At 29.1% G+C, this 24535-nt stretch overlaps 1 protein-coding gene across 6 annotated transcripts in view; it reads right to left on the bottom strand.

The window, feature by feature from the left end:
* Positions 1–10991: 10991 nt before the first annotated feature.
* The window catches only part of Ptx1 (pituitary homeobox homolog Ptx1), a 77306-nt gene continuing 63762 nt past the window's right edge, over positions 10992–24535 (bottom strand). For all 6 annotated transcript variants that reach the window (XM_088204273.1, XM_088204272.1, XM_088204274.1 and 3 more), the window contains one exon: positions 10992–12746. In XM_088204273.1, the coding sequence (XP_088060399.1) occupies positions 12147–12746 (600 nt within the window). In that variant the 3' untranslated portion in view covers positions 10992–12146. The remainder of the gene's footprint in view (positions 12747–24535) is intronic.

Below are 24535 nucleotides of genomic sequence, written 5' to 3'. Positions count from 1 at the left end.
GCTAGTTAACATTTTGTTGTCTTAATTACTTTTTCATATTAAAATAAAATCTACTTCTAAAACAGGAAAATTTTGGTTTCAATAGAACTATAACATTAATGAAATAACACAATAACATATTTACTATTTATTTTTAGTATTCATTAGTTCAAAAAAAATCAGAAAATTAAATAAAACAATAGGAAAGTAACAGACTTTAGGGTTCTATTTAAATAAATTTAATGTATATCTGGTTTTCAAGTCTAAGATATTCTAAATTAAATCATATGTATCATAGAAAAAGTAAAAACGTTAAATAATATTAAAATCTTCAACCAGTACGTTGTTTTGCAAAAAATATATTACAAAATAGGATTTTGTAGTGTTTTTTTTTTGTATCATTAATATTTGCTGTTTTTAAATTTTCTTATCTATACTACTTTTTCAGGACGAATCTATGACATAAATTAGAAAGCGAATGACATTTCTATGTAAATATCATTAAGATCTAAGCATACGTTTGTAAAGAAAATATTTTTTTTAAGTCCTTGACTCACGAGATATTTATATCTGAAAAATCCAACGTGTTGGGTACGTTTTTCTAACGTCTGCCGCGTCCAGTGTAATGATGCTGTGAAATACTTGTTAAATTATTTTTTACAACACATAATACCAGCTTTTATAGAACTTTTATTAAATCAATATAATATAATACGGTTAACATAGCGTATAAAAATATACGCGACATAATAATAATAAAGCATCGATGTTGCACTTTATGAATTCGCCGGTGTGTGTGAAAAGAGAGTCGATCGTAAAAATCGGCGCTGCAAAAATGGCTCACGCGGAAAAAGCGACTGTAAGGAAATCGTGATTCGATTCGAATTTTCCAGGTGGGTGAAGCCGCGCGATTTAAGGATTTAGCCGCGGATTTGCTTTCAATATTAGCTCCGGGCCCCCGGGCGGTTTTTCCAATGCGAGTTTTTATCCGCTAACTGTGTTACGAGCATAAGGGCGCCATCTGCATTTTTATTTTTCAATTGTGTATCGATTAGTGAGATTAGCCGCGATTGTTAAAGGCTCCACGCTCCCATTAGCGGCTCAGTCGGGTCGCTGCCAGGTGTGCTCAACCTTTTGTGTATCTGATAATAATTATACACGTACCTGTTTGCTTTTTCCTTTTTTCGTATTTGATACTCAATATATTTTACTGCTTTTTGGCACTATTAACCTAACGTTAAGTTAGATATAATATTTAATATAATTTGTAATGTACGAATATTGGTACATATAATAATTCGTTATACATCTTAGGGCGCCATGCCCACGCATACTTGATTCACAGATTATCAAACAATTACGGACGTTTCTAAACCGGCACAAATTTTCCAACGCTTGCATTCTATTATACTTTTCCTTCCATTAATAGCTGAAGGATCACGTAGTTAAACCCTTGGATTATATGAGAAAAGTACTCCATATTTTATGGTAGAATGCTTTTTAAACTTTATAATGAAATAAATATGAGCGAGTGTATGTGAAAACATGAAAGATAAAAAAAACTTATGTTGATTACAGATACCTAGTATTAAATTAATGATACATAATTAAAAATTTAATCGTTAATAACTTAATTGTTATCTATTTACGTCACAAACCCATCACAGTTCCGACTCACGCGTGACTATATCGCCGTTTCGCAAGTGTCTCGTGGACTTGATCCCAGCTCTGGCTTAAATCTGTTTATTTGTCACCGGAAAGAGTTTAGTGCCATAATAGTGTTGCGGTGCTAGTATAGCCTCGGCGTCAGGTGGTCAGGCCAGTAAATCTGGCGACGTCGACGGCGACGACCCCGGGCGTCGCGAACACCCCAGTAGGCCGCGCAGGGTTAACAGTCGCACACTTACCGGATCAGAACGGTCTTCCCGCAGGATTTACCGGCAACCGGCAAAGATCCTTTGCTTAAAAAGATTAGCCGCGTTGGCGGCCACCAATCCTGGGGATAAGTGATACGTACGGGCGCTGCGCCCCATGCTTTAATAGCCGCTGTTTATGGACATATTTCACGTTCAAGTGACTTTTTTACGGCGTGCACGAAATTAAAGGTCCTTTTTCGGGTGCCAAAAACGTTTTTAACGCGCTTTTTTATATAGAAGACGTAAATAGTGAAACTCGGATCAGATTGATCGAGAAGTATTGGAAATTGCCGTTTTTAGATGGATACAATTTAACTATATTTGAATCAAGTTTATATAAATACAAAGATTCTATTAAAATATTCAATCTCGAGTGTAATACTACATATAAAATTGATGTATCAGTAATAATAGTTTAGAAGCATTCAACATTGATTCTACATAATAACGAAGATTCATTCTTAAATTGGTATACATAAGAAAATTAATTACGTGTATACAAAAATAAAATATTAGTACTAAAACATAATTTGATTTTTTTAATTATGATTTGCTTATTCATATATTAAAAATTAAATTTTAAAGTAATGTAAATTTATTCTGCAAAACATATTTTTTTGTATTATAAATTGTCTTAGATTTGTGACTTTATTGATGAAAATAAATAAAATAAGGCTATCAAAAAAATGTACTTATCTACAATATATTATAGACATGTCGAAAATATTTTCTTCCTTGGGAAGTCTAACCTATGTTTGCTCATTGCTCTTCTTACTATTTATTATGCCATACATCCAAGGTCCATGGGTCGTGATTGCGGCAAGCTCCTAAATTTACGATAAACATGAATAAAATGTTTCATTATTATAATTAAATTTGTATATAATTTGAGGATGAATAATAACCACTCCGCATGGAAATCAACAGAATGCAAAAATGTATGAGGGCTTTCCACAGAGTTACGCTATTTAATTTGCTTGTCAACGAACTTTAATCTTATTTTTACAATAATCTTTATCTGTTATTGACAATTTTCACTACAAATCAATTCCTCCGTAACTGACGCTTTGCAAATTAATTAAAGTAGAATTATCTGTTCTGGTCCTTTAATAATTCGCGTTCATTATAAAAATCTTCACCTTATTGCAGATTGTTATTTTTAACGATCATCTAGTTCTCTGTTGATAAATAATATAAAATATATATCCACAATAAAATACTGTATTATTATAATCGCATAGATTAACTACATATTCTAGAATTTTCGAAAAATTAAAAAGGGCGGAATAATGTAGTGTAAGGTTTCAGACTATTAACCTAAAGGCCGCGGGTTCGAACCACTGCAGTAGACTCAAATTTTTATTTATAAAAATGCGCCATTATTAAAATCCGGCCTTAGCGGCAAAGTGACATATATTGAATATCAATTATAATACGCACAATAGTTTTAAATTAATTACATACATGTTTCCGATTTTCAGACTCTCAGTCTGGTGGGTAATACATACTTGTATGTATTCATTATGTTTGATTGAATTGTCCAGTTTGTACAGATTTATCTAGTAGTAACGCATTGGGCGGACGACTGTCAGGTTACAACGGAAAAGTAAAAAAATAAGTAATTATAATAATAAAGTGATAATGAATCTCATTTCTTTAAATAAGTATTTTTGTTTCAGCGTAAGTCGTAAATAACTTTTTAGTAAAATAAATACATTGGCATGCATATATTCCAAATTAAAAGGAATATATATATATTAATGTTAAAATAGTGTTACATTTAAGTTAGACGTAGCTGAAATGCTACGTTTACTTATGAAGATTGTTTTCTACTTTATTCTAAATATACTTTTGTTTAAGTCTTATGTTTGAACAAAAAAAATGTGACATAAAATCCTTTAAAGCAGAAAAATCCCAACAAGAGAGTGATTTAATTCCAAGCAAACAATAGTGATGTTGTTTCGAATTGATTTTTAAGACGAAAAATTACGACAACCACCCCCAGAAGCACACACATTATACACGCCCTGTTATTCTTCAGCAATTGGGGGGCACGTCTTTTATATATATTTTTCTTCGTCTTCTTTTTTTTCCCCCGAAGAAAAATGGCATTTTTCTGAAACGAGTTCGTGACTTTTTTACGATTCGCGCCGCGGCGTTGTTGCTTCGTATTTTTTTTGTCTTCTTTCTCGAACCGTTCTCCTGGCGTTGCTTGTGTTTTCCATTAAAAAAGCTGCGTAAAAATCCTGTCTCCCCTTGTATTGTATATTTACTTATCATGGCTGCTTCTGCCGGCAAATATGTGGAGTAAATTTCAGGGGTGAATTTGTCACGTACATTTCGAAAAATGTCATCTATGATTGCGGAGTCAGGGAGGACAAATTAAAAATGTTTTTATTTACTTTATAAAAAAAATCTCTAAATTATATTATCCGTAAAATAATATTATAATGGTTTACGTGAAATAATACATAAATATAGATGGTAACGTAAAAAATATTTAAATTAAATAAACTCACACATTGAGTGAAACATATCTTAAACACTAAAATCTTATTACTTTGTACATAATACATAATACAAAATAAAAATTCAGAATTTTATAAAAAACTTGCTTGCTATCGATAGAGAGCTTAATTACTATATACAATTTCTATTTACAGAAAGATATTTTTATTATTGCTTTATAACATCATTCCGATATATATGTAATTAAAATCTTAGTTGAGGGAAAAAAGCTCACAAGAAAAAAACACTTATTCGGGCTTTTTATAAATATAATAAAACTTAAGTTTATTTTAAAAAGCGTGCTTATCTCATTCATACTTTTACTCATCTAAATTTATTTATATAGAGCATATCTAAAAATATTAAATATTCCTATTTTCAATAAATAATTTGTTTGTTGTATGTTCAGATATAGTGCGAGTTTTCCGCCAATAAAATCAATATTCCTATTTGGTGGGGAAAAAACAATATTCTCCGTTTCATTCCAGTAAGGAAATTTCATTCCGGTTTTATGGCAACTCACATTGGGTGCTTATTTATCCGAGAAAGTGTCTTCGTATTTTACAATCTAATCATTCCATATGGAGACTCCCTTTATATGCGCACCTAGCTACATAATATATATGTATGGCGCCTTCAATACCAAACAACCGTAGATTTTAGATACAGTAAATATGCCCATTTAATTTATTTTTTAAGAAAATCTAGTCTATCTTTATAATAAGCGTAATATATTAACTTCTATCAGTGTCACTCAACCTATTCCAGCACCAATTAGCATGCTTAATGTTCTTTAAAATAAATTAGATTGAAATGTCGTTTTACTCTAATATTTCAATGACACATATCAAAAACATTCATTTTTATTTTATATATGTAAAATAAATTAAAATTTCTAGCACTAGTTTTTAATTTTTTTAATTTTAAATCACAGGCTTCTTAAATTTAAAATTACGTAATCAAACATTTCATGCTGCTATTTGTATTTTATTTTTTATTTTAGTAAAGTTACTTTCATAATAGTTTATAATTAATGAAATAGATGTCACTGATTTATAGACATTAATTTTAGACTGCTTTTTCAATACCTACTAAGTAGTTATTGATTATGTTTCCCCCGTTAAACGTATTGGGCTAACGCCTGTTATGTTAAAAAAATATTAACAATAAATCAATCAAATTATATAACCTAATATACAAAAACTTAATTTAAAATGCCGACACTGTTACAACTATTCAATACATACTGGAGATGTATGTTCAGTCCATTTAAATGAGCAGTGAGATGCACTAAAATTTTTACATAGCCATTTTTAAATTCCTTTTGAGTTCGTGACTTTACTGCAGTAAAGTACAGTGTCTCTGTAGCTACTTTCTAGAGGATTCATAAACATACAATAATTGCTGATTTATTCTTTTTGATTTTTATAAAATTTATTTTGTTAATGATGACGTGAATAAAGCTATCCATTTGTAACATTTTATATGTATTTTTTGCATGAAACCAAAACCATTGCGGTTGAAAGCAAAACCAATTAACCGGTTTTTCTAATATTTTAGAAAAAAACGAAAACCTGCTTTTGTGACTCTACTAACCGTTTTTTACAATTATTTTTAAATTAAAATTTTTGATAGCTTATAATTTATTTTCTACATCTATTATGATAAAAAAAAACAAAAATAAAATTAATGTATTTTTATTTACAATTTTTTTATTACTTTACCATGAATATTATATTTATAAGCATGCAGCCATTTTTTTTGTATAATTTAAAACAAATATTTACATATGTATTTTTAAAAATAAAAATTTAAAACATTCGAAATATATTTTTTATAAAGACCAATTTTTATGAGGACTGTTAAACTCAGTTAACCAGCTTTTGATTTGTAAAAACTACGAAAACCTTTTTTTTTAGGCAGTTTTTTGTAAGCCCTTCTTTACGTTTTAAACGTTATCTCCACTTGTGCTCAAAAATTGCTTCCATAATATTTCTAAGTAAAAACTTCTGTTAAAACTTTAAAGAAGTTCCATTCGTTTCTGGTTATCAGCATATAATAAATAGTGCTAAAAAGATCAGTGGACTTAAATTGGGTCCCTGCAGTACTCCAGAACGAGTGAACTCATATTACTCATTCTATGCGAGTACCATTACTAGTACATAATTAAGAGAAGTTACTTAATTTCCGAAGATAAAGTTCATAACAAATTTTGTCAAATGGTTTTTGAAAGTCAGTGTAAACTACGAACATATTAAATGACCAACGAATTACAATGATTCATTGCCTTTTGTTCAAAAATAAATAAATGCGACATGTCTATGACATCGTTTATCAAATATATTTTAATTTGCTTAAAATAATATATTATAAAAATAAAATCTTTACAAGGCATTTAATGTGTATCTACGTACATAAATAATTTATTTACTACGTATATTTATACGATATTAATTTTCTATTACATCGAACCATTACAAACAAGTCTTAATCCGTGTAAATTTATCTATTACACACCAGCCTTTATAAGTACACATACATTTCGCTTTAAATCCAAAAATATACACACGTACTATGTATATAAATATATACGCTTTGCACGCGGTCGTCCCGCAATAATTCGCACAATACCCGATATTCCACTTCTTTAAATTATTTTATAAGCACTTTATAGTAATAAATTGTGGCAAATGAGCGCCCGCGGCGGGTTTTAAACCGAAAATCCTCGATCCGCCATTATTGTATCCATTCGCGCCATACACCGGGAAGGTTCTTCGTTTTATATGGCAAATTTGCGTTTCGCCTCGGTCTTTTTCATTTAAATTTAAAACCCTCGTCTCTCAGTGTATGTGTGTGTGTACTTTTTTTTACGAGCGCAGGAAAGGCGCGGGAGAGAGAGCGGCGAGCTTCCGGGGAAAAGAGCGCGTAAATATTGACATGGCGGGCTTTTATTGTGATTTGATTACGGTGCGCGCGAAGCCCCCCGGGGATATTGCCAAATGGGGATGTATTAGCGAAAAGTGCCTTTCGTTTGCGTCTAAATCGTAAAATTTTTACAATTTCAACAGTCGAAGGATTTTAATCGACGCCATCTTTGCCCTCAGTTACATTGTTGACCCCAATCAAACGTTTCGTCCACGAGCTTAATACATCGTAAGAACACCAAGTTCATATCTCCTGACTTATTCTTCAACAGTCTTAATTTTAAAATCTGGGTAGAGTCTATCTGCTCAATAGAATACAACTGGAATTTATAGATGAATTACGCCTTTAACATTTGCGAATTCAGCTGTGTATACTATGACCAAAATTCGCAGAATTTGTTCGCTGAACGTTGGAAATACCTACCTTTTAATATATTTTACCGCTTATCTCAAAAACAGGTGTGCGTCGCCATATTTTTTGTAAGCTTTGTGTTACGTTTTTTATTTGTTGTTTCAAGACGCACAGATTTTATTTCATTTCTTAATGCTTAATTAAAATAATTAGCATATAATATTTTACAAGCAATTAACTGGGTTTTTTTTGCATTTAATAGTTAAATGAAATAATATCGATAAAAACCGAAGAAATAAACACGAACATATTCAAGCATTCGAATACTATTTTCGTTTTTTATTAAAAATTGATATTTTAATTATTTTAAAAATTATTAAAAGATCCAGATATGATGTCTGAAACTAGAAACGAATTTAAATTTCATCGTTTTGCTTAATTTCTGGGACGTTATTAAAAAAATTGAATTAAAATCTTATTCAATTAAATTAAATCGATCTGAAGATCTTATTATGAATTTCACAGAAGCAGTAACTGATCTTAAATCTCTTGAATTGGAATTGTTTAAACTCCACGATGATTTATGTGAAATGTATGTTTAAATATAATAAATAAAATGCACAAATTAAAAAAAATATAAAGTGACGTAAAAGGATGCCAGGAGTAGTATAATTTAATGCAGAGTTTTTAATAGAGAACAAAATCATACGTGTTATGAAAAACTTACTTGATCGATTGCAACGATAAATATTAACACCATTTTCAAGACTAAAAGACCTTAATTAAATGTTTGAATTTCTTCTGGACATCGAATTTTTTTTCTAAAACAAATGAAAATAAAATACGTTGAAATTACACAAATTTTGGGAATTTTTACGACACGGACGTCGATGGAAAGGCATTTTCGCAGAAATCGAAGACAGTAAGGTACTACCGAAAACTTATTTGGATCTTCTCACTTTTATTGTGTCATAGTTTACAATTTTTTCCACTTTATTAGATATTATAATGACTGTTGCAGTATCAATTGCAAGTTGTGAGCGATTGTTTAAAAAGTTAAAGCTTATTTTGATATATTTGCGAGCTTTAATGGGACAAGATCGTCTCAGTAGTTTGATTATTCTTATCATTGAAAAACAAACATTAAAAGAAAAAATATTTTAATTATGTGATTGATCAGCGTGCATCACCAAAATCAGGAAAAATAATTTAATACACTGTATATTCATTTTTTCTTTAAAAATCTGTTCTTTTCTAAATTAGTTCCCCTACAATAAGCATTATTTTATTCTCCGCTTCTGCTTTCAGGCAATATAGGCATTTTCGTGTTGTTAGTTTTAAGCCATGGAGATAGCATTTATAACAAATAAAATGTACAGGCTTGAAAAAAGTCGGTGTTTCATTTTGTAATACCGGTATTATCGAAGGTCAATTTTCGCCCCAATACCGGTATTACTATTATCGATACTACCGGTCTTATACTCGAAAAACCTAGCTTCAAATCCCATAGCAACCTTTATGTTTTTTTTTTATTTTTAGCAGATTAGAGATAATTATGTAAAAATAATTCCAGTCGAACGTCACAGATTAGGTTTTCCTAAATTTACTTAATCTCACAGATACATATCTTGATGTTTAACTTAAATCTAACTAGGTCGTGCATAGTGACATATATTATTCACTTTTTTCTATCTAATATTGAGCTACTTTAAGCTCGTAGAGAATATCATATATGTAAAAGAATAAAAAAAATGAAAGAGATTTCTAGAGATATTGTGGCAAAAGTTATATTTAATGTTAATTTATTAGTTTAAGAGTTTTTATTTTTTTATTTATTTATTACATGCGTTCTAGCTTTAATGCCACACTGTTATAAATGTCTTTAAAACTAATCAAAAAATGCTTAAACAATAAAAAAAAAATCTATTAATTAATGCATTTAAAAGCTAACTAAACCAAACCTTTAAGTTTATGTTTTAATATGTTAAAAATTGTTTATATATTTGTTTATTTATTTATTTTAAAATTTTAACTTTAGATTTACTTAATCATTACTGTCTTGCTTTTTAGTTTATTTAAAGGAAAATTCCACTTTTTACGATAATATATAAAAAGAGAACTGAAAAATTGGAAAAAAACTTTAAATAAATTTTCTGAAAAGCTTTTCTTGACGATAGAAATTTAAATTTAACTTAATTTTTCTATGTTTCCTATTTGATATGTTTGACTATTTTATCGCAAAAAATAAGATATGTTATGCTTAAAAAATTTAATATGTTCATTTTAATTAAAATGCAAAAATTATTAATTAAAAATATTTTTGGAATAAAAATTATAAGTTAATTAACTTGTTCATAAACACTAATTGCTTTTATTTTATTTTTATTTACTGTGATTTTTATATTATTGTAGTAGTATCGTTTATATATGTAGTAGTATTGTAGTATCTAAAATATTTTTTTGGTTCTAAAATGTGAATTCTAAATATTATAAACTTGCCCTTACCTTATAGTTATGTAAATAGTTTTACTCAATTTATACGATATTATTAAACTATTCATTATTTAATTAAATTACTTTTTATTCTTAAACATCGGTTCATCTTATAATTTATATAATATACGCATTTTTAATTGGTCATGTGGACATAGTTTAAATTTATATATGTTACAAATAGTGCATTTATTAATGTCAATATATTAAATGATGAATTTAAAAATCATCTATGATTTCAGTTTCTGAAATGCATTTATTTGCAGGCGATGCACGCTTCGGTTTTACATTAAAGAATCGAAGAGTCAGCCCTGTGAGGCGCAGCTTCGTCTCTTGAGGGGGTGGCGCTGCCCCTGCCTTCCAGAAAGGGGTGGTGTTGCTTAGCGACGCGCTATCAGTCTCACCCGTTTGACACCAGTCGACGGGCCATGATGTAATGCAATCATGTCTACTCCTCCCATACATACTCTTTATATCCCAGCTTCATACACACTAAAAATTCACTTCATCTCTGAAGCATAGCGATAAAAACAAATCAGAAATTTGCCATTTTTGATAGTGACATTTTTTAATAAGCGTTTTAATAAAAATATATAAAATATCTCAAGGTTTTTGTATTTTTTTCTCCGTCATTGTTATCTTGAACACAGATTCATCCATCATTTTTTAATATTTTTATGAGAACCTTAAGGGAAGATGTTGGCGTAACGACTCGTTAACTTTAAGGTACGAGGGTTTCAGAATATTATTTATACACAATACTTACCTGAATTGTATATATATAAATCAGTGAATTTAGGTAGTGATTAAAAGAAAAAGTGATTAAAATTTGGTTTTATTGTGACTAGACGATTCGATGGAGTTACAAACGATATGCACAAAATGAGGTTTATTCATCATTTTTTTTATCCCAATGGCCTTACGGTTTATTTAAGTACATTATTAAACCTTATCATTAATGAAACTTACACTTTAATTTTAGATACATACGTGCTATTATTGAAAATCCGTAACGATTACTGTACAACAATGGCCACACTATGCGATCATAGAAAAATATTGAATATACGAATATGAGTAACTCGTATCAAATCATATGTTTTTTTATTATCTATATACATAATCTCAATTTTCATTTAAAATTAAGGAGCAGCAAATGCAAAATAATAAATTATAATAATATAACAAATATTATTAGACGTAACGTAGAGGTAGTTTGTACGAATTGATAAAAATATAATTTTGATTAATTTGCGATAATTCTTTGGATTGAATGGTATAAAAGTCGAGAGTAAAAATATCAAAACTCATAGTTATTGGTAACAACATCGACTCTTTGGATAAACGTTACTTAAAACATACAAAATATGCCTATATTTATATACCTAATAATTTATACAATCTCGAAATTAAATAATAATTGCGTACATATTTTACAGTGAATTATTTATCAATTAAATGTATTTAATTATCACTAGCGAGTATAACCCAGATACTCGTTTATTTGTTAATAATTACGTACACATTATTAACAAATCAACACAATCGTCTTCGTATAATTTTATTTAGCGTTTCATATATTACAATTATATTTAAAATAAAATACTGTAGTTTGTTCAGCTAACATTCGTCTTAGCACCTGAAACGATTCCAATACATTTTGGCTCGGCTTGAGAAATATAAAATAATGCTGTTTTATTATTGCTGCGGTTTTTGTGTGGATTGATTATTATATGTATGAAATTATATATTTTTTTATACACACAAATACAAGCTCATTTATTCATATGTAGTTTGATATGATTTTGGTGTGCGTTTTTTATATATTTTTTTTAGTTTTTATGTTAGGAGCTAGTTATCGTGGGTGCCGTTGTGGTCTTCCATTGCGGACAAGGGGCTCCGGTCTTGATGGTCCCCGCCCCCACCGCCGCCCCCGGCGCGATTCCCCCATCGGCCGAGGGCGAGGACCTCTTCTCAGACGGTCCTGTCCGAACCGACTCCTACCCCGGCGTACTGGCAAGCCGAAAGTCCCGCCGATCCGGCCCTGGACGCAGGACTCGTCGACGAATACACAAATCCTGAAGAGTGCTGCTTGGCTTTCAGGCGAAGACTGGCTATACTAGAAGACATCGCAGTGCAGGGCTCCGCTGGTCCGCGATGATGGTATACCGAATAAGGGTTTGGGGGCGCAGTGTAGGGGCACGGGGGCGCAGATCCTCCTGATCCTGTTCCCATGCCGCCTGGCAGCATTGTTCCAGCTGCTCCCATTCCTGCTACGGAAGACGCCGTGTTGAAGCAGTTGACTGATCCTTGATGGTGGTTGCTCGGCACGACGGAGCCTAAGGGGTTCACAGGCCAAGGGAAAGTTTTCGTCCCCAAAGGACTCGGCACTTTCGCTGCCCAATTGTTGTAAGAGTACGATGAGTATAGAGTGTCGGTATCGGGAAAAGGTTGCATCAGTCCGTTGAATTGTGAACCGAAACCGTTTTTGAAATCTGCTGCTGCTGCTGCCGCTGCATTCATTGCGTTCCTCTCGCGTTTTCTCCATTTCGCACGACGATTTTTAAACCATACCTGCAACAAGAAATAAAAAAAATTAAAATTCAATTTATTGAGAACATAATTATAATTAAAATATAATTTAAATAAAATCACAATTTAAAAAAAAAATATAAATAAAACTTCGCCCAATGAAATTTAGCAACTTGATTTTAATTTTATTTTCGAGTTATTGTATTTCTTATTACAATTTTTAGCAATCCCAGTAAATAGAGAAGAGTTTAACTTACAATATATGTATAGCTATATAGCTTTTTTATTTGCTACGTTTTCTTGTTTTCACTGGAAAAATATCGATATCTTTAAGTATAAATTGATTAAGATTATAATAGTTAAAAATGTAGAGAGAGAAAAAATTGCAGTTTATTACAATTAATCAAGATCTTCTAGACTTAATTAATTTGGTTTTAGAATATATGGTTTCTTTTATATATCCTGTTCTGTTCATAGGAAAAATATCGATAGCTTTAATGAACAACTTTAAAATTAGTAAAAATCAGGCATTGTAATTCACTATTAATTGAAATTATTTTAAGTTGTCTTCTAGATTTTATAAAATGAATTATATTTCAAAATAACTAGTTTATTTTTACTGGAAAAATATTGATAGCTTTAAATATAGATTAATGGTCTTTGGACTTTAGGTTGGTTAAAAATGCAGTAAATATAAAAATTGTGGTTTACTATTAATTGAAATTAATTGAAATAAATCGTCTAGATTTAGAAAAATTAATTCAATTTTAAAATTAGCTAGTTTATTTTTTTTATACAACCTAATTTTTTACAGGCAAAATATCTATAGCTTTATGTATAAATTGATAAACTTTAATAAAACTGTGAGACTAACTTTAATTAATTAAAATTAATTTTAGTAGCGTACCTAGTTACTTAACATATCCTGTTTATTTTAAAAGATCATCCAAATACGCCATTTGTAGTGTTATTTTTATAAACCATACAGAAATTTTCTTGAAATTCTCGTTAATAATTTTGTTTCTTTAGTTTAATGTTGGGAGAAAAATAGAATTATTCAATATTATTTACTTAAAAGTAGATTTAACGATTTACACGTATTGCAATCGAAAATAATTGTGATTTCCTCTACTTTATTTTTCAACAGTTACTTAAAATGTGTATCAAATAAAAATGGTATTTTTTAAATATTATCTACAAGATATTCTCGATGAGAAAATCTTGTTTATATAATGGTCACAAAGAAAAAAACATTTCGCAATTCACACAATTAGATTTTATTTTTTTTATACACCAGTTTTTTTAATCTAAAAATTATCAAAATAAAAATGCGCATTAAAATATTCGGAAAAAAAATAATACCAAAGAAATACTATTTCATTTAAATAAAATATTACATATAAACGTAATAAAATTTAATAATATCATTGTAGCAATATGTTATTATTAATTAAATATAAGAGTAAGTTAAATCATTTATAAAATTGCAGTTTTGTGTTTACCAAAACTATAAAATTCTATTCTTGTTAATACTGAATACAATTTTGTTTTGTAAATTTCTGTGTCTTTTAACTCTTTTACTTTAGCGAAATATTAAAAAAATGATTAATTATGATAGCTTAAATACATTTACATAATAAATTCATTCATAACAGCTGAGTTTTGTGCTTATGATTATAATTATAACTTTTTAAAAGTACTGAATTTTCTACAAAAATATTTTATTTATAATGAAAAATATTTAATTTTAGTATTTTATAACATTTTTTAATGTTTTTTCATGTTATCGTGTTCTTTTTATTTTCGACCATTAGCATTAAATAAACTCTCATTTTTCACTTCTTAAGAAAAAATAAATTGATCCTAATTTCTCGAAAAATAGAGATTTTTTTACTTAATTTTAATAAATAGATAAATTAATAACATGTGTTTATGTTTATTCATAAAAATTTAAAAATACAATACTAAACGTGTATAAATTTATTTAAAATTTACAGAATTGAGATCTAAAGCAGTAAACTCAACTGCTTTAAATAATTAACATTGTACTACGTATCATTATCTATTAATATGGATATCACAAAAAATAGTTTTGTAAAAAAAAAAATTTAGTATAAAATTAGTTCAATATATATATAAAATGTATTATAATTTAATTAATAGTAATATATCGCAACTATTGAAAAACAGTAAAAAAAATTAAATAAAATTGACGATATATTAAAAATCATTAAGAATAATAACCTCAACACAAACTGATATTATTTTTAAATAAAATACCAGCAAAATTTACTAAGTCATAATAAGACAATAATTTTTAAATCTCATTTATATATGAATATTTTTCATATGATTATTGTAATATTCATATTATACCATATAGACATCTGATAATGTCAAAAATACGACTTAGATATTCATAAGCAAAAATTATTAACTTTATCTGTATTAAAATGTTGATATAAACTGCAATTGTTACTATGCGAATTTTATAATTTAATTATAATCGTGGAAGCTTTTGGGTTAAATTGAACGCTAAAAATCTGATTTCAAATCGATAAAGTTCAACATCGCACCGCAACGTCTCTAGACATTAGTTCGACATATTCTCCGGCAAAAATAAAACAAAAATAAAAACAAGAGGGAAAATATTGCAGTAGTGATAGTCGCTCGCGGCGTTTCGCCCCCCGGTCTCGTCCGCCCTCCGGAGCTGCAGCCAACGACCCGTCTAATTGCGGCGTCGGAATGAAGATAAACGACCCCCGTGATTGGTCCCGACATTCTCATATACTTTGACTTCCCCACCGAAACACACACAGCCTCGACCCGACCCAGCCCACAGAGACTGTTCCCTCGAAGATCGACTTCCCTCTTGGACGCACGCCTCGGCCCAGCTTCCGTCTCGTTTGCCGGCCATCGGCCGCCGAGATCGATGAACGATACCGAACAAATCTATTGCTTGTTAGGGGGCACATATCATACTTAATAAGTGCCGGTCGTATATTTTCTTCTTTCGGACGTCACTGCTATCGTTATATACGAGCACGTTGTGAGTACCCGTTAGATACACAATAATAATGGGTAGAAATTATCTGGTCGTTAAAATAATTATTGCCATACTTCTTTAATATTAAATATTATCATTGCTGTTTCTGTTCGATGTACGTATTTATGATAGTGAGGTTATTATTAGTATTGCGTAAGCAAAGATATATTTATTATCATTTAAATCTAGATGGCTTAATAAAATAATTGCAAAGGTTAAAAATAACAATGACTAACACATTTTTGCATGATTTGTTATGCGAGCTTAACCATAGTGTTAATCAGTTTCTAATTGCTTTAAAAGCAAAGAACAACCTTATACAAAAAAAACAGTTTCATTCCATTCCAGTATAAATCGGTGTAGATAGAATGATATGGATGGATTCTTTAGAATATTTGTAAGACCTTAAATGGAGACAATTAGTGTAAAGTGAATTAAATTAAAATAACCTACATTTATAAAAGAGTAGGGTAAGAGTTTGAATTGAAAAAAATGTGACATCGACCATATTCCCCAGACGATACTAAATACTTGTTCTAAAGGCTGTTAAATTATTTTGATATCAAACGAGTAACAAGTGTGGTTAAGGTCAGACATGCCCTTAAAGAAATGTTCAGGTCAAAACCAATGTAGTTTTTCAATAAAGGAATTTAAAGTTTGCAACAAATATGGAAAAGGTGGTAGAAAATATATTATTTTTATGTTCTAATAAATAGCGATAAACAACTAAAAGGATCAACAGTTTTGATAAATTATGAATAGATTATGAAATTTATAAATAATTAACTGTATATTTGTTTTAATACAAAAGTAAAACTATTTTTAATGTATGTTTTTCATTTAGATATAGTGTATATATTAGAAAATATATTAGAAAAAAAATAAGTAAAAGAACCGAATTTTAGTTTTGGATTAAAATGAAATACAAATGGAAGAAAAATAGAAAAACAGTAACTTTTAAGAATAAAAAGAGCAATTCCAAATAAGCTAATTTAATTAAATATGTATTATGTTATCGCATTTAAAAGCGATAAATTCCTCTAAATAAATATTTATTGTAACTTATAAAAACTGCCATTTAAAAAAAGCAGAATCTTAAGAAACAGTTAGATACACAAAATATTTTTTTATCACAGGTGACGATGAAAACCAAAATGGCCTAAGGGCGTCACAGCCCTCGAGCCGGCCCTGTCCATAGGTTACAAACTGGCTTCGATTGCTCAAATAAGTCGAGAATAACCGAGTTAAATCATCTTAGCAACCGAAATTCGACATTAATTTAATTAATAGCCCAAGATATATTTCCGATCTACATCAAAGATTTTCTAGATTTTCCAAATCTCACGGATGATTACCGTGATTAATAACAAAAATAAAATCAAGCTAGGTAGTGCCTAGTTAGATACATTGCAATAGGCAATATTAGTTTGTATTTAATAATAAATAAAATATATGTCACTGATTTACAGACTTAGATTTCAGTCTGGTGTCTCACTACTTACTTAATAGTTGTTGGTTGAGTTAACCATATTGAAACCCTTTGGACTAACTCCAAAAATAAATATTTAAAATATAATTTATTTTATTTTTCGTATTTAATATGCATTAAAAATAAATTATATCTCTAATGTGATCATGATGTTACTCTGTTTTTACCTGTATTTAAAACACAGCTATATAATTCCAATCATATATAAATTTATTTAATATACTTTCATATTATTTTAATAAGTCGTTTCATTACGAATAAACTTTTTTCACCTAAAAGAATTTAAACAAACTTTATTAATAAATTAATTGAAAACACTTTGCAATTTTAATGCTGATCTGGTTTAATAATTATGAACCTTTTACTAAGGCGTACACAAATAAATTAGCAATGTTGAACTAATCTATATTCACATGAACCCATAAATATTGTTTGGCTTAATTAATTTTATATTTAATAATAATTAGAATGCATTATATTTACAATTAATAAATTAGTAAAAAGATGTGACACAAACACCCAATTATATTATTTTAAAATTCCCACCAACGTCCAGTTTAAATATACTCGTATGTATATCTAATTGGATTATACACGATGACAGTGTTCACACGTTACAGTTACACAAACTGGCCATTTATCTTATGCTTTGTGCACCGTATGATGGGAAATATCAGTGACGGCGCGTTTTAATTTAATAAAAAATAGTAACAGATTCAGATTATTATACAAAATTATATATATAGTATAAAATAAAATAATCAGTTCATATTATTATAATATGTAAAATTATATAATAATAAATCATTTCATATTGATGCACAGAGAGCCGCCGCTGCTTTTCCACCCCTAAATAAAGACATTAAATAAAGTTTATTCACGCCAATGAAATCCTAAATAAAGTAGGGGTATGCACGCGTCCGTCCGCATCAAATTTTTACATTGCCAATATTAACCGAATCGCATACAATAAATACGATATTGCATTCAAGCGATTTTCGCCCTTATTTCGCATATACCTTATCATGAAATTTGCACGAACTTAAATTGGAACATTCATACAGACGACACGGTTAATACGATTGGCGGAAAATTAGGCATTTAAATTGTATTGTATTTATTAATGTATTGTTGAAATTGCACCCCATTATAATACTATTTGATTTCAAGTTGAAAAACAAAATAAAAAAACATGTAGTGGGGGAATAAAGCTCATCAAGATTAATGGTTACAGTCGATCTCTCCTGAATTCGAATCAGGTGTTTGTTTATTTATATGTTTTAGTTTAGTCACTTTTATTTGTGTTTGTGTGGAAATTCCAGCGAATGAATTTGCGAATGAATGTATGGACAATAATATAAAATGGAGGTCTGTGGGGGGTTGTGATGTGTGGTTATTAAAAAGCGTCCCGCTGAGAGTCGTGGTGCGTGGCCACCCCCTCAGGATGTGGGGCTGATGAGGCTGTCCAGCTTTATTGTCGCTTCCTTTTGTATTCCTGCGGTGTAATTGAAAACAACGGACACCATACACATAATGAAATTTAAACTTTAACACAAAGCGTATGTCTATCCATGAAGTATGTGTGGGTATGTATGTTTGTCTGGCGACACGACGATTGTCCTTGCGTTTTATTTGACCTCTGAGCTTTATACACATTGAGTTCATAATATATGTATGTATATGTTTGTATTGTATTATTTTGACTGAAAAAAGTAATTAGATGAAAGTGAAAAATAAGAATTGTTAACAATATATGTTTCGAAAAAATTGTTTTTTTAATGTAGTTAAAACCGACATAATATTTCAATAGCGAAATTTATTCAATATTTCAGTGATTTTTAATAAAATGGCATAAGCAAGTTGTTTCTTTAAATTTTCTATGTGTATTATAATTGTATATTAATATAGAAAAATATTAAGGTATAAAAATGTATTAAAATATATTGGGAAATTCAGGTTGAAAAAATGTAAAAAATTATTCAAGTTATGTTTTTTTTTTTATAAAAAACAATCATATATGTATGTCTTAGTGATTATAATTTAACCTTTATATGATATATTGAGAATAAAGAGGTAATGATAAATGTTTGTCCATTTCATATGAAACTGACAAACATTTACCTCTTCGTATGCGAAAGCGAGAATCTTCATAACGCGCTGCTGAAGCGGGAGAAAAGAACGATAATATTTTTGTACTACAATATTGGAATTCTTTTTCTACGCCTATCTGATGTGGCTATTTCTTACAATTTAGAGAAGAAATCTACTCTACAACTTAAAAACAGTCAACCAAACAGTATTTTTTTTATTTAAAGAAGGTTTTGAATGAAAATTTTTTAATTCGTTTTGAACGTACCTATTTACTTGAAAATGGATTTACGCGATAAAAATCCTGATCATTATTTTTACGAAATAATGGTCGATTTAGAATCAGACTATTTACTAGATAAAGAAGAAATTGATTTGATGTACGTTGTTTGTTCTTTTTATAATTTTTTTATATCTTAATATCTCTATCTGCATACTGAGTGTTTAAACTAATTTCAGTGCTATATACATTTTTTTTAATTGGCAAAATAATTATGAATGTACTTGAATATTTTCAAAAAAAAAATTGTATTAAACCTTAATACACTAGAACGATTGACTGATACAAGTCGGTGACTCATACCTGAAAAACTTAGGTTCAAATCCAATATTAACCTTATGAATTTATATTGGATCAGAACGATCGAAATTAGTGAATATTATACAAATAAATATAATTATGATCGACCATTACAGATAAGGTTTTCTTAGATTTTCCCAATCTCATGGAATAAAATAAAATCGAACCAGGTCGTACACATTAACATATTTTAATTGTAAGTTGTAATGCTATTTTATAATTAAAACAAGATATCTCACTGATTTTTCAGTATTTCATTACAGCTTAATAATGATCTGGTTTAAAATATAATATAATATAAAGTAAACACTACGATAGACCAATACCAAATTAGTGACTATACCTGAAAAACTTGGGATTGAATTTTATATGAACCCTATTGTTTTTGAATTTCTATCCTATTATAATTAGTAAATAATATATATTACAATTATAATTTCAATTGATAATCGCAGATTAGGTTTTCCTAGATTTTCCTAATTTCACGGATAAAAATCGTAATGATGAATTAAAATAAAATCGATCTAGGTATTGCAAAGTAAAACAGCTGTAATAATAGTTTAAATTTAAAAGAAAATGATGTCACTGTTTTACAGTCTAGTGTTTAACTAATTACTTTGTAATTGTTGATTGTGTAACACATTAGGCTAACGCCTGCCATATTAAAACAGAATGTTTATAATAAATAACTATACCTATGATACAGAACGATCCAATATGTAAATATTTTTAGGCTGATTGGAATTAAGAAAATCGCATTTTTTTTTAAGGATTTATAGATTTATTTTTTGACTTCTTGACTCTCTGTATTAAATAGTTGCATATCGATGGCATTAAGTGTAAAGGCAGGAAGAACAAATAACCGTGTTACCACTTTAATTAATTAATAGAATAAGAATTAGATATTTTATGTGATTCTTGTGATTCTTTTCCATGTTATAATAGATTTTGTTAGTGGTGCAAAAGCAGGGCTTCGACCGGAACTGAACCAAAAACCGGAAAACTGTTATTTCTGTCAGAACGAAAAGTTATTTCGGTTTAGTCCATGTTCAAGCACGCATTCACAAAAAAGAAAGCTGTACAACATTCGAAAAATATTTATAATTTTAAAAAATATTAATATTTAAAGAAATAAATTTCATTCACAAATGAACAAAAAATCTAGTGAAACATCCGATGAAAAGCATTTTTTTTTAAAGTAAAACATTGGCAATAGAGACACAAAGATTCCCCATTGTTACAGATGTGAACATTGAATTCATTAGGAATAACTTTAGCCATGTACAAAGAATAGACAGAAAAAAAACATATTTTAGAATTTAGGGAGGATAAAAAAAATTCATACCCTCATTTATACAAAATTGCAATTGTGGTTTTAGGAGCTCCAGCAATACAATTTAGCGTTGAAAGAGCTTTCTTTGGTCTTAAGTTAATTTTGCGAGACATCAAAATAATTTAAATAAAAATACATTGAAGATATATTAATAATTAGAGGAAACTTTAATATCTATTATAAAAAAATGTACCTAAGAATATATTTGAGTTTTATTTTTTATGAAGCGACTTCCGGTCTACACTTATGTGTGTATTTAAACCAAATACAATCGCATTAATCTGAGTTGGGACCATTTATTTGATTTATAAGAAGATTGTTATGGTGAATGGATATCTATACAAAATTGCATATATTTTGATTAAGTCATTAATGTTCTAGATCAGAAATAATTCCACTATATAATTTATGACGATTCACATCAATCATTCAAGTTGACTAGTTTACGTAACCAAAATAATAACATCGAGAAAAGTGTCGCATTGCGTTTTGCTATCAGTTGACATTACAAACACAGACAGACAAGCACGTGGAAGGTAAGAAAAATAGTAAATTACTCTTCACTTATCGCAGAGTACACACGAGTAATTCACCATTGTGTCGCCTAACCCAGAATGTGTTTATTCTATGTATTATAAGGTTTTTATCTTCAAAGAGAACGTCCAACTGCGCCGACGATCGTTCAGAATCGAATCTTAATCATTCAGAATATAAAATATAATGACTAATCTAAATCTATGTTTAAAAAATCATATATTGTCACAATAATTAATATTGCTAATGCGAATCTTGCACATTTGTATCAAAGTTTTTTTATTATTACTACGTATTAGTTACGAGATGTAATCGTAATTTCGAAGAGCCACAAAAGCAGCGGTAGTCAAACCCTAATCCGCGGTCTTAGCCTGAGAATTATCGCCTCAAGATATTATTTATACACGCTCACAATAAACAATACACGGTTTGATGAAAATTTACGACTTTCGCCAATTCCGAGATGATGAGCCTACGCACATTAGGCCTAAGTTAATTCGATAAATATGAATCGCGAATTAATCATCGTAAGCTCTCGTTGACAATTTGCCGGTGGTCGAGTAAAGCGAGAAGCGCAAACAGCTTAAAATTAATACTAGAAGATATCTTTTATCCTTCGTAATCTGGACGAGCTTAGCGAGATATATTTTTATTGTCATCAAGTCGAGCGTGAAAATCATTCTTGAGCCCAGCGCCATAAGTTTTCAAGATTGATTTAATATGCCATCGTGGCATTCTTCTTCTTAGGGTGTCGTCACCTGTCACCAGGTTGTAGGCAGCTTACTTTATATTAGTAACTTATAAGTATCCCTTTTGATTTTTACTCAAGAATTATATACAATATAATTTATTTTGCAAGAAATGGTATACCTTAATTGTTGAAACATAAATTATAATTAAAAACTCAAATTTTACAATATCGATAAAAATCTGGAAGTCTCCCGCGTGACATACTAACCTATAAAACACTAAATATAACGTTAGATTAAATATGATTTACGTTGACGTTTATACTATTTAAATATGACTTTACTTTTAGTGTAGTAGAATAAATAATACACAAAAAATTAACGAGATATGAATTATTACACTAATGAAAAGTTGCTGCATCAACACACAATATATGTTTTGGACAATCACAATGCTCAGATATGATAAGCAATCTTTATAGCACCTCTATCTAAATCATAAAGTTTCGACAATTGGCTTTATGGCTCAAGATTATCATTAATTCAAGATATTAATTAAATAAACAACTATATTACTGTTGCATTCTATTCCATAATCTCTAATAGCAAAAAATTAATTTCCCCAGAAAACTTGATTGTGTTGTGTTATATACATACAATATTATGAGATAAATCTTATTCAATTTGACTTAAAATCTCGTTTAATATATTCAGTAAAGTAATTTATTGCGCTAGTAATCCTTTGCAAATTTCACCCCAAAATCATCCCGCAAACATCCCCCAGACGTGCGACAAATACGAACCGTAGTTTGACGCGGCCGCTGCACCATCACGTACACGTATACGCCGTTATATTTAGATGTACGTAGTGATCGGTGACGAAATGAAGGCAATGTACATCAATCATCGACGTTGCAAAAATGTTTGCAGGAATTAACGTGTGCACGTTTTTTGCCGTCGGAAAATCGACGCCGCTGAAAAACGGCTAAAAAACTACCCTCGGTTGAAACGTGTAGCAGCTTTCAACATATAGTGTATTATTTTTACTAAAATCACAATTTATATTATATATTGTTCGGCATACTGATATTTAAAATAAAAATAAATTTTATCGACTTTATAAAGATTTAAGTAGTCAACGCATTTTATTGTGTTTACATTTGTGACCGCAAACTATTTTCTCCTCACATTCTATTTTATAAACCAGAATTCAGGCAATTTATTGGTTATAAAAAAAACCGGTAAATTATTGTTGTTAGTAGGCGTTTTATATATCCGCAAAATAAAGTAAGTATATACTAGTTGAAAATATTTTTTTTAATAATCATTTCTTAATTCAAATACACACCTATAATTTTTTTATTGCGAAACCGAAAATCTTTTTATTTTTCATTTTATATACATATATATGGCTAACATTAAGTAACCACTATTTTTATTAGACTTAAGTTTAATAGATATTTAAAAAATAAAAATCGTTTAGTAATATAATTATCTGCAAATATTTACAGCTTGTAAATTACATTTTAAATATAAAAAATAGAGAATTCATAGTATTTTCATTTTAATTTCTATATATTCAATTTAATAAATCACTTTTAAAAATACTACATTAAACTACTGTTTTACACAATTAAGCTTACATAATGCTAGTATATATATGATTTTTTTTATATAAACTAATGGTTATCTTGTCTTTACTCCCCAATTAAGACAGCTTTGTCATTTTAACAATAGAAAAACGTAAATAGAACCCAATGCAATTAAACAGTGAATTGGCTTACATAGACTACACTTTATGCTTCGTCCGTGTAGATTGAAAATTTCGGGTTAATATTGAAACAAGTACAAATACATAAAACGTGTCTGCTAGAACATTAATTAATTTTCATCTATGTTTTTTTTCTGGTGTTACTTAAAAGTATGTGTGCTGTATTTTTTTAATAAGGTTGTACATACATAAGTTTAGAAAGCTCTAATTACATTTTATTAGGCGCTTTGAAAGGCAATATTTATTATTTATCTAGCCTATATTTATGACACTATGAATTGTTTATAGAGCTATTTTCATC

Source organism: Plectrocnemia conspersa, unplaced genomic scaffold (genome assembly GCF_051122295.1).
Source record: "Plectrocnemia conspersa isolate PC_06_02 unplaced genomic scaffold, ASM5112229v1 ptg000014l, whole genome shotgun sequence".
In the NCBI taxonomy this organism is placed as follows: Eukaryota; Metazoa; Arthropoda; class Insecta; order Trichoptera; family Polycentropodidae; genus Plectrocnemia; species Plectrocnemia conspersa.
This window is presented reverse-complemented; position numbering and strand designations above follow the sequence as displayed.